The following is a 12,925-nucleotide window of genomic DNA, read 5'->3' on the forward strand; positions in this document are numbered from 1 at the left end:
CCCTGCACACAGTATTATGCCCCATAGTGGCCCCTACACACAGTATTATGCCCCATAGTGTCCCCTGCACACAGTATTATCCCCCATAGTGGCCCCTGCACACAGTATTATGTCCCATAGTGGCCCCTCCACACAGTATTATCCCCCATATTGGCCCCTGTACACAGTATTATCCCCCATAGTGGCCCCTGCACACAGTATTATGCCCCATAGTGGCCCCTGCACACAGTATTATGCCCCATAGTGGCCCCTACACACAGTATTATGCCCCATAGTGTCCCCTGCACACAGTATTATCCCCCATAGTGGCCCCTGCACACAGTATTATGTCCCTATACTGGCCCCAGTACACAGTATTATGTCCCATAGTGGCCCCTGCACACAGTATTATGTCCCTATACTGGCCCCAGTACACAGTATTATGTCCCATAGTGGCCCCTGCACACAGTATTATGCCCCATAGTGGCCCCTGCACACAGTATTATGTCCCTATACTGGCCCCAGTACACAGTATTATGTCCCATAGTGGCCCCTGCACACAGTATTATGCCCCATAGTGGCCCCTGCACACAGTATTATCCCCCATAGTGTCCCCTGCACACAGTATTATCCCCCATATTGACCCCTGCACACAGTATTATCCCCCATAGTGGCCCCTACACACAGTATTATGTCCCATAGTGGCCTCTGCACACAGTATTATCCCCCATAGTGGTCCCTGCACACAGTATTATCCCCCATAGTGGCCCCTGGACACAGTATTATCCCCCATATTGACCCCTGCACACAGTATTATCCCCCATAGTGGCCCCTGGACACAGTATTATCCCCCATATTGACCCCTGCACACAGTATTATCCCCCATAGTGGTCCCTGCACACAGTATTATGCCCCATAGTGGCCCCTGGACACAGTATTATCCCCCATAGTGACCCCTGCACACACTATTATGTTCCTTAGTGGTCCCTGCACACAGTATTATCCCTCATAGTGGCCCCTGCACACAGTATTATCCCCCATAGTGGTCCCTGCACACAGTATTATCCCCCATAGTGGCCCCTGCACACAGTATTATGCCCCATAGTGGCCCCTGGACACAGTATTATCCCACATAGTGACCCCTGCACACACTATTATGTCCCTTAGTGGTCCCTGCACACAGTATTATCCCTCATAGTGGCCCCTGCACACAGTATTATCCCCCATAGTGGCCCCTACACACAGTATTATGCCCCATAGTGGCCCCTGCACACAGTATTATGTCCCTATACTGGCCCCAGTACACAGTATTATGTCCCATAGTGGCCCCTGCACACAGTATTATGCCCCATAGTGGCCCCTGCACACAGTATTATCCCCCATAGTGTCCCCTGCACACAGTATTATCCCCCATATTGGCCCCTGCACACAGTATTATCCCCCATAGTGTCCCCTGCACACAGTATTATCCCCCATATTGACCCCTGCACACAGTATTATCCCCCATAGTGGCCCCTACACACAGTATTATGTCCCATAGTGGCCTCTGCACACAGTATTATCCCCCATAGTGGTCTCTGCACACAGTATTATCCCCCATAGTGGCCCCTGGACACAGTATTATCCCCCATATTGACCCCTGCACACAGTATTATCCCCCATAGTGGCCCCTACACACAGTATTATGTCCCATAGTGGCCTCTGCACACAGTATTATCCCCCATAGTGGTCCCTGCACACAGTATTATGCCCCATAGTGGCCCCTGGACACAGTATTATCCCCCATAGTGACCCCTGCACACACTATTATGTCCCTTAGTGGTCCCTGCACACAGTATTATCCCTCATAGTGGCCCCTGCACACAGTATTATCCCCCATAGTGGCCCCTGCACACAGTATTATGCTCCACTGTGGACACCCATAAACATTTATTATACTAAAAAACCACTGTTGCTTACCTGTCCCCCGGCTCCGACGCTGTCGGCCTTCTTCAATGACGTCGGACATCAAATGACCTTGTGACTGGTGGGCATGCACAGTTGGTGAGGCCCAAGGCCTGAGGCCTAGAAGTTTGAACCCAGCTCCGGGCTTTATATTGGATCCAATGTCAAGTGGTGCAGAATATTCCAGGGTATAAAAGGTCCCTCTATCCCATATTTGGGTTACAGATTTTGTCTTAGGGCCCAGGAGAGTCACCCTACAGTTGACAGAAATAGGGGGAGGGGGGGAGGTCATCAATGACATCTCATTCACTGGTCACACCTGTATACCCAGCACAGCCACTATGGTATACAGTATAGCATTGTGCTTGGTATTCAGTGCAGAGGTCACCGCACTCACCCAATCTCTTCAACCATCTGATCGTGGGGGTTCTAGGTCTAAGTATAGGTTATCAATATGCATCTCCTGGAATACCCCTTTAATATAATAAAGACAAAACGCAATGAGTCTAATGTTCTCTTAGCATGTCATTGTATGTTACTGGCACGCCATGTGTTAATCCTATAATGCGCCACTCTCCAAGCTTAGAGTTGGGTGGTGAGAATAAATCCCCCCCCCCCCCCTTGCGATCAGTAATATCCGAGTAAAGATGAAGGGCGAGAAACTTTCTGCCCCTCATTATGCAGCCCCTTCATCTCCTTCACTCTCAGAAGTCATCCTCGGCATAGCTGGGAATTCTATACGACTAGTATAAAGAGCTCGGGGGGTGAAGGTCCTGTAATGTATATGTCCCCCCGCCTTTGATCTTATGCACCATTATATACACCGGTAACACAACATTTCATGTGAAGCTGAGGAATATTCACTTAATCTCTCATGTTTGGAGAAGTCTTTGGTAAAAAGCATCTGTCAGGATAAAACTGATTTGTAGGAGAACCTTGTCTGAGAGGTCCTAAAGCAACTATACATTAAAGGTACCACAAAGACTGAAAGATACGAGGGGAAGGACACTATGCACTGTATATACTAGTGGGTCTAGTGTAGTAATCAAGCTCTCATTAACTGGATTCATATGCTAGCAAAAGCTTTTGCAATTCACAGCACAACCACTAGGTGGCCACACAGGCAAGTGTAGGGTAGACATCTCATGACAGAGTATCACAAAATCATCTCAATAGATGAGAATGATCATAGATAGATAGATAGATAGATAGATAGATAGATAGATAGATAGGAGATAGATAGATAGATAGATAGATAGATAGATAGATAGATAGATCGGAGATAGATAGATAGATAGATAGATAGATAGGAAATAGATAGATAGATAGATAGATAGATAGTTAGATAGATAATAGATAGATAGATAGGAGATAGATAGATAGATAGATAGATAGATAGATAGGAGATAAATAGATAGATAGATAGATAGATAGATAGATAGATAGATAGATAGATAGATAGAATAGCTACATAGACATTAGATAGATGAGATAGATGGATGGATAGATAAATAGATCGATAGAAAGACAGATAGATATGAGAAAGATAAATATGAGACAGATATGTAAAGAGATATATGTGATGGATGGTGAGATTGATGATAGATAGATAGATAGATAGATAGATAGATAGATAGATAGATAGGAGATAGATAGATAGATAGATAGATAGGAGATAGATAGATAGATAGATAGATAGATAGATAGATAGATAGATAGATAGATAGATAGGAGAGAGTGATGATAAAGAATATCTTATTGTATGTTATATGGATCTTTTCAATATCCTGTATCTGATTCTGATTATATCATGTATTATGTTATTGTATTTTATATAATGTATCATATTGAAGCTTGTACCATTGTATATTTGCATGTTCTTGTATCTTATGTATATATTGTATACTATGATATCATATCTTATATCTTGTATCTTATATATTTTTGTGACCACATTCCATTTTCTCTCCTCATCTGTAACCTGATCAGCTCCGGCTTCTTCCCAGGCCTCCTTGTAGCATCTTCCGAGCTGACAGTCATGTAGAATATCTCAACATTTACCCTTTTCGGGATAATTTTTGCTTTTTTATGATGACATTTAAAAAAAAAAAAAAATTTAAATCTCCCAATGCTGCTTTTCCTCCATGGCCAAGCCTTTCACCCTAAGTATTACAAAACGTAGCGTTTCATCCTGTCGAAACGCACATTAAGCCTGGCTCCTGCTACAAAGTCTGCTAACGAAAATTGCTGATTTGATATGTCAACCGTCTTACGGGAAGCTGTCATATTGTAACGATAACGTCTCTCTCTTTCCTTTGTAGTGGAACACCCTGACAAAATGGCTAATGACCAAGGTACAGTGGCCTCATTCTGTCAATCCCCCCCCACCCCTTTACAAAATCAATGGTGTGCTCGCAGGATGATGTCAGCGCTCGCACCCACGGCGCGTTTCGCTCTTCACCTGGACTGTACCACACCTGACGAGGCAACGTGCTAATTAATCTTGTTAATGAAGTTCTGCTAGGATGAGGCCAGCGCCGCCGCGGCTTTGATGGGAGCGATGTAAATTTTCTTGAGAGGAAATTGTTTTGTCTCTTTTCTGAAGGACCAATTAAAATGTCAAGCTTCTTTGTATGAAATAAATTTTCGTCTCTCTCCCCGCGCTTCTGAATAATTCACATTAAGTATAATTAAGCTCGGCATAATTTCCAGGCGGCTCTTGCCTCCTTTTCATTGGCCGGAGAACACATTTTGCAGATTTTCATTTGGAATAATTGTAAATCATCGCCTTCCTCTAGACAGGGCCGGGGAGGGGAGGGGGAGAACAAACATAGGTTATACTTAACTTTTTTGGGGGGGGGATGGGAGGATGATTGTTATTTTTTTGGTTAAGTATAGTATTCATGTCTGCCTCTAACTAGATGATCCAGACAGCGACGCTCCAAATGTCCAATCATTGTAAATTACCGCAACATCTCGGAATTAAACAAAACAATGAGAGCTGTATTTAGAGACAATTGGGGCTGTCTCCTCGGAACGTGACAAAAAGCAGAATTTATGCCGGTTTCTGGTGTAATTTATGATAAATTTGTCAGAAATTTGGCTGCAAGTGTTCAATTGACATGCAGTTCCACCACGGGATAGAGGAAGCCTTGCACCGTGCCTAGCAAAGGTTCAATTTCTCTGCAGCTCCTCCACTGGATAGATGAAGTATTGCACCGTGCCTGGTTCAATCAGGAAAAATATCTTTGTACCGCGTTAGCCAGTGGATATGAAATATAAAAAATTGAGAGTCTTCAGTAGTTGATACTAGAGATGAGCGAACACTAAAATGTCCGAGGTTCGAAATCCGATTCGAACAGCCACACACTGATTTCGAACCCCATTATAGTCTATGGGGGGGAAATGCTCGTTTCAGGGGTAGGCAAAATCGATAACATTATACTTACCAAGTCCACGAGTGACGGTCGGGCTGGATTCCCCTTGAAGTCTTCTCCCGGCGCAGCGCCCACGCGGCGTCTTCCGGCTGGAATTCACTCTGCCTAGGCATCGGGGCCTAGGCAGAGCTGACTGCGCATGCGCGGTCGGCTCTGCCCAGCCCGGCGCCTGAGCAGAGCTGACTGCGCATGCGAGGGCATGCCCGTGCATGCGCAGTCGGCTCTGCCTAGGCCGGATGCCTAGGCAGAGTGAATTCCAGCCGGAAAACGCCGCGGGGACGCTGCACGGAGAAGACTTCTAAAGGTAAGAGAAGAACCAGCATTGAGTGGCAGAATGTATAGCATTCTGCCAATCAACGCTGGTTCTGCATCGAACCTTAAACTTCGAACAGCTAGTAGTGTTCGATCGAGTACGAGTATCTCGATTACCATAGTATTCGATCGAACACCTACTCGATCGAACACTACTCACTCATCTCTAGTTGATACCTTTGTTAATGGCTAACTAAATTGATAACACATCTCAAGTTTTCGAGGCTCCTTAGGCCTCTTCGTCAGGCCTAGTTATGCAGCCACTCTCCATTGTGATCGAGTGGTGAGGATCCTAAACCGAGGATCCAACCACACTCTATTAAAGGGGTTATGTATGAAGAAATAAAGCTTCCCAGTAGGTTCCCTGCACTGTATAATCTTTACTATTAATATATAACCTCCAAAGAGTATATTTGCAGAGGGTAGAGGGGTGCAAGAAGGCTGGAACCATTGCTTCCCCTGCTGGTGTTCCAGCTCTATTTGATGTCACCGACTCTGCTCTACTCCAGCTGCCGGTCCATTGAGTAGAGTAGAGTTGGTCAAGACCAAGAGTTGAGGATCTGCAAGCGAGGCAGGGATATGGGACTCTGGGTCTCACCAGCTATGCTCTTCAAAGGTAATTATATGCTTTAGGAGACCAAGATATATGAGTAGAGTAGAGACTATAGTAGAGTAGAGTAGAGTAGAGTAGAGTAGAGTAGAGTAGAGACTTGCTGGGAATGCACTGGGAAGCTATATTTTACCCATACTCAAAATTCTCTAATATTGTATATAAAAATGGGTTATCTATAAAGGGGTAATGAAAAATTTCAATAGGTCAATAACATGGAACCATCCATGACAGGTGGACATCTTAGTTGAATAGCACTAGATCGAACACTCCTTTCGCCACCATCTTTTCTGCCCAATCCTTCCTTACCCATGTTTGTTGGCAATAGGGTAAGGAAAGAGAGCCATTTCCATATCCCTTTGGTGGTGGTTTATCTCCCAAGCGATAATAGGATTGGGCTTATGAAATTTTTTGCTCTTGCCCAACTTCAAGAGGATCCCACTTCTCTTCCCAAATGTCAAGAGGCTCCTACATTAGATGGTATGCAGGTCCTACAGAAATTGGCCGCCAACGATAATCTAATGTCTATGGATATGAAAGTATGTACTTGGCTTAACGCAACCACTAGTAGATTCTATAGAAGCTTTGGTGTGAGCCAACACCGGCACACGCATCTTAACAAACCAAGCCTTCTCTAAGAGTCACGTTCCCATATATCTATAATAGGACATGACAGCAGCCTTATTCCCTATGACAAGTAAATTTAGACTTAGGCACTCAGTGTAGATGAGACTGACTGTCACAATTTCATATAATAAAGGCAATTTTTCTATAGCCAAAGAAATGTCAAATGGAAGCCATCAAGTGGGCCGGGCAGATGAGATGTGATAGGAATTTGTATTGCGTCTGTCATGTGTTACATGATCTCTCTGGTCCATCAGAGATTGTCAAACAAGAGCGAGCCAACGATATGGATTATAGAAGGAGGGGGGAGTCGGGTTCTCTCGGTGACACTAATTACAATGAGCAAAAATATTCCTTTTCTTCTTCGACAAAAGATTGGCAGCTTCCGAGATCCCAGAGTTAGGCACTAACATGTCACATATTTATGTATGTATCTCGAGACGAGACAGCCGTCAGGACATGGTCTATTAAACAGCAAGCCTGGAACATTGAGGGATTGAAAGGAACATCACACGAGCTGTAGGTTTCTTTAAACAAAGATGGTTTAGTCGGTGTCTCCCTACGGCGGGGGTCACATGAGCCGGTCATGTACACCGGGAGTTTTTGACTATTCGATATATGGTATTTTTCCTGCCGCTATCTTAAAAGCTCGGAATCTTATCAAAAGTTTCTAAAGAGCTGTTTAATTGATCTGAAGATACAGGAGAAGCAACTTAGACTTCCATGAATAAGTAATGTTTCTTCAAAGCCTATCTTCCTATGTGATCACCACGAGGCCTCCATGACAGTAGATAGATAGTCCATAACGTAAGACCTGATTCCTGCATATTCCCCTCTTGTTTTGCATCTTTAATAAGACCATGTACATTAATTCCAGATCTAGACAATGTCAGCTGATTTGGAAGGACCGGCCAACCATCTAATGTGCATGGGGACCTCCTGATTCTTCCCCAGCAGCAGATGTTGGGGGAGAGAAGGATCGGGCTGTAGGATTTTCACACATCTGATAGCTTTGTGTTCAGGGATGATTTGCCACCACCAGATGAGATTTGTCTTCTCTACATGTTGTTACAAGTTAATCTACAGAATGTTCCGGGAAGGAAGGGTAGACCAGGAGACAAAGTGGTGACTGTGACATCTGTAGTATATAAGAACTAGCTGAAAGCTAATATCTGTATAGTTGGTGTTTCTAAACGGTCCAATATTTTTTTTCTATTTTCTTAGGTCAACATGGGATGTACTGGCCAGTGGACACCAATTTGATCGATAGGAGTAGTCTCAATGGTACGTACTTCTGAATATACTGTGTTTATTCCTAGTGTTTTTCTTACGCAAAAGGGAATGGGTTGGCTCCAGGTCACTCGGGCCCTGTGGGCTACAGGCATCACCAATCTCAACTCAACGTCTTGTCCAAGATCACCATGGGCCACTCCACGCGTAGTGGAAATGGTATCTATCCACGTTAGTCTCATATTCTTACCATGTTTGGTCAGAAGTGACAAACTTGAACAATAGCTACATAAAAATATTTGTCTCAGTGTACTCAGATATGTGTGTCATGCAATAACCAGCTTTTCAAAACAACATTATTTCTCAATATTCTATCACAAGATGTCTACCCTATATGTGTCTATGTGCAGTCATCCAATAGTTGTGTCGTGTTGCAACCTGTCAAGGGTTTTGTTAGCCTAGCACAGTGGTTCTCAACCTTTCTAATGCCGTGACCCCGTAATACAGTTCATCATGTTGCGGTGACCCAATTCAGTTTGGAATGTGCGTCCATAACAGCGTGCGTTCCAGCTGAATAGTGCTGCTGCAGACAGTAGCCTGGCTTCTGAGTGGCTAAAGCCATCAGAAACAGTGGCGTAACTACCACCATAGCATCGGTAGCAGCTGCCACAGGGCCCGGGACATTAGGGGCCCGGTGACAGCTGCTACCACTGCTATCATTATTCTCGGAGGTCTTTTCGGACCCCCGAGTATAATGATCGGGGCCCCCTGTTGGTGGAATACTTTCCACCAACAGGGGGCCCCGAAGCTGCAGCAACGGCTGAGACACAGGAGCTGCAGGTCTGGCTCCTGTCAGCGCTGCAGGACGCTCCCCCTCTCTCCCCCCTCCCTTTCTCTGCTGTCCTCTGCCCACCAATGAGAGGAGGAGGCGGGGCTTATCCCTGCCGTCCAGCACAGAAGAGAAGAGGAAGAAGCTGCTCTAGGAAAATGAAACTGAAGCTACACAGGTACGTACTGGGGTTACTATACTTATTACTATCAGGCATTTGGGGGGATTACTTGTGTTTTAGTAACTCCATGTGCCTCATAGTAATAGCAGTTAACCCCATCATCTCCCTCACATTAACCCCTGTTTGCCTCACCATAAGAGTTACTGATATGTGAGACATATGGGGGTAATAGTAATGAAGATACTTTATTATTACCTCCATGTCTCTCACATATCAGTAACTCTTATGGTGAGGCACACAGGGGTTAATTTGAGTGACATGATGGGGTTAACTGCTATTAATATGAGGCACATGGAGTTACTAAATTGTAATGCACAGGACCAGATTTTTTTTTATCCACAATTTGTCCTGGTATAGCGGTCAGCGGTGACAGTATTTAGTCCTGTAGGGGTCACTAAGGGACATAATACTGTGTGCAGGGGCCACTATGGGGCATAATACTGTGTGCAGGGGCCACTATGGGGCATAATACTGTGTGCAGGGGCCACTAAGGGACATAATACTGTGTGCAGGGGCCACTATGGGGCATAATACTGTGTGCAGGGGCCACTAAGGGACATAATACTGTGTGCAGGGGCCACTATGGGGGATAATACTGTGTGCAGGGGCCACTAAGGGACATAATACTGTGTGCAGGGGCCACTATGGGGACACAATACTGTGTGCAGGGGCCACTAAGGGACATAATACTGTGTACAGGGGCCACTATGGGGCATAATACTGTGTGCAGGGGGCCACTATTGGGCATAATACTGTGTACAGGGGCCACTATGGGGCATAATACTGTGTGCAGGGGCCACTAAGGGACATAATACTGTGTGCAGGGGGCCACTATTGGGCATAATACTGTGTGCAGGGGCCACTAAGGGACATAATACTGTGTGCAGGGGCCACTATGGGACATAATAGAGCGCGCAGGAATGCGTAGGAGGGACTCGGTTGAGATCTTCGGTGTCGGGGGGGCCCCATGTCAAAAGTTCGCCACGGGGCCCCGCCATTCCTAGTTACGCCACTGATCGGAAATATGTATTTTCTGATGTCTTTAGGCATACCTCCCAACTTTTGAAGATTAGAAAGAGGGACAAAATATGCGAATTTAGCTCCTACCACTTTTATATCGACTCCGCCCATTCTCATTCATTTTTCATGTGCTCCCACACAGTATAATCCTCCTACAGTCACCCGTACATTATATGTCCCCCCACCATCTCTCCCCCAGTTTCATATAACCCCTTCATCTGCCCCCAGTTTCATGTCCCCCCCTCCATCTCTGGAACCAGTTTCATGTCCCCCCATCTCTTCCCCCAGTGTCATGCCGTACCCCCCCTTCATCTGCCTACAGTTTCATGTCCCCCATCTCTTCCCCCAGTTTCATGTCCCCATCTGTTCCCCAGTTTCATGTTCCCCCATCTCTGCCCAGAGCTTCTTGTCCCTCCATCTCTGCCCCCAGTTTCATGTCCCCCCATCTCTGCCCCCAGTGTCATGCCATCCCCCCCTTCATCTGCCCCTTCATTATGTTCCACCTTAATGTTTAAAACAAAAAACCCCTCTTATACTCACCTTCCAACGCTCCCCCGCCACTCTCTCCGCAGTCTCGCTCACTTATATAGTTGTAGGCGCGATGTGACGTCATCACATCGCGGCTACACATGCAGAAGCCGCAGCACAGCGTTAAAGCAGGAGCTGACTGTGACAGCTCCTGCTTTAATCGCCTGTGTGTTCAACTCATCGGTGTCCTCCGGGCGCCGATAGCTTGAAACCGGGACATACCTCCCACCGACCGGGACGGTTGGGAGGTATGCTTCAGGCGACCCTTGTGTTTTGGTCGTTCGAACCCCGCCGGGGTCACGACCCACAGGTTGAGAACCGCTGGCTTAGCACAATATTGCATTAAATTGGTTCCACGAGAGTTCTTAAAGGGGCTGTTCCAAGTTTTTTTGACAGGATAAGGGATAAATTCATGATGGTTGGGAGTTCAGCTTCTAGGATCCATTGGTTCCTCAAGTAAAGCTGGCCAGGTTACTGAAGCCAGACCAAGATATACCGGCCTGTGAACCAACACCCAATAGACAATGGTATACCTAAAGCCAGGCCCTGGGTCAAAGTCAATGTATTATCCTTATTTCCACGAATATCCCATTGCATTATGGTATTAACAACAGAAGATTACTGGTAGTCCACCAAAAACAATGGAGGCCAAGCCAATGCCAAGAGTTGCTCCGTAGTCTATTGTTTATCGGTATACTTGTACCGCATAGTCAATTTCAGTACCATGCAGTATCCAGACCCCATAGAGATGAATCTGAGTCACTGACCTTCAGAATTTATACCATTAGCCCCGGAATGGCCCCGCTCTCCCCATAATAGAGGGCTGCCCTTTACATACGAATATTAATAGTAATAAAGTGTGACTTTGCGATGTGGCGTTGTTGGGGTATGGCAGGGACATATTAAGCCAGCGATATTTTATGGCCAATTACGGAGTGTATTGTAGATATTAGTGTGCGCAGCCGTGTGCAATAGGTTATAGGAGGAAAGGAGAAGGCCAGAAATTAGGAAGAGAAATGAAGAAGTTAATTGCAGAAAATGAATTATTTCCTTGGCGGTTTCTTCATCTCTCCTTGTCATGCACAACTTAGACTCTACTAAATACAAAAATTTGTCCTAAGATCATGGGTACAGAGGCAGACCTTATAAATATAGCGCCACATCTGTCCACAGGTTGTGTTTGGTATTGCAGATCAGCCTCATTGGCTTCACCAGAGGTGAGTTGAAGGAAAATGTTTGTTTTGGTACCGTGTTAGCCAGTGGTTATAAAATATAAAAAACAAAAAAAAAAAAAAAAAAAACTTTGCAAGTCTTCAGTAGGTGATACCTTTTTTAATGGCTAACTCATAATGATGACAGAATAGAAGCTCAGAGGAAAGCTTTGAAACGTCATATTCTGTCATCATTATGAGTTAGCCATTAAAAAAGGTATCACCTACTGAAGACTTGCAAAGTTTTTTTTTTTTTGTTTGTTTTTTATATTTTACAGAGGTGAGTTGTAATACCAGATACCACCCATGGACAGGGGGGAGCTGTTTTTGGAAGAAATCTGCAGAGTTTTTGTAATCCTTTAATGCCTTTAATAGAAAGACATTCTAAATGGTTCCAAATTCCCGATAGATTAAGGGTTGTCCACGAAATACCGATGTGACGCAAACAGTCATACTCTAGTTTAGGTGTACTGTTCCTTTAAGGATGACTCTTGTTTCCTCGTTTATGGAATTACGTGATATGAAAATTCTGATGAGATATTTCATTTGGTAGGAAATAAGTTACAGTCTAATTGTCTTTACCCCTCTGCAGGCGCCATCCTGCCATCTTTGTGTGACACAATATGTGTAGGTGATTAATCACTTTATGGTATGCCGCCGCTCAATAACGTACACCGCTAACACAATAGTACAGAAGCTTGCCTTAATTAAATGCAAATTACGGCAAATTAACCTGGGATTGCGAGAACATCCCCAGTTTGCTTTCCTTATTACAATGTATCGGAGGTCGGCGAGGTTTCATTAGTGAAGAGTCCATAATATAGTCAGATATCCGTCTTCCCGTAATTCAGCAGCGCCGACACTTTCTGATCGGGAGAAGGTCAATGAGATTTACAAAAATCTCAAGTATAGGATTGTTAATAACTAAATATTAATACTGGATTATCGAAGATTATGCGGCATTAGAGTCAGGCTCAGAACTTGCAGTAACATATGGAACGTCAGCTTCTCCTGCTGAAG

At 44.9% G+C, this 12,925-nt stretch overlaps 1 protein-coding gene across 6 annotated transcripts in view; it reads left to right on the forward strand.

Annotated features, from left to right (window-relative positions):
- Positions 1–12,925, forward strand: part of DCC (DCC netrin 1 receptor) — a 634,243-nt gene that overhangs the window by 580,529 nt on the left and 40,789 nt on the right. For 5 of the 6 annotated variants that reach the window (XM_075267856.1, XM_075267865.1, XM_075267891.1 and 2 more), the window contains exons 21-22: positions 4,245–4,277; positions 8,131–8,190. In XM_075267856.1, coding sequence (XP_075123957.1) covers positions 4,245–4,277; positions 8,131–8,190 — 93 coding nt within the window. The remainder of the gene's footprint in view (positions 1–4,244; positions 4,278–8,130; positions 8,191–12,925) is intronic. The other variant, XM_075267883.1, reaches the window with a different exon arrangement.

Source organism: Leptodactylus fuscus, chromosome 1, assembly GCF_031893055.1.
Source record: "Leptodactylus fuscus isolate aLepFus1 chromosome 1, aLepFus1.hap2, whole genome shotgun sequence".
Classification (NCBI taxonomy): Eukaryota; Metazoa; Chordata; class Amphibia; order Anura; family Leptodactylidae; genus Leptodactylus; species Leptodactylus fuscus.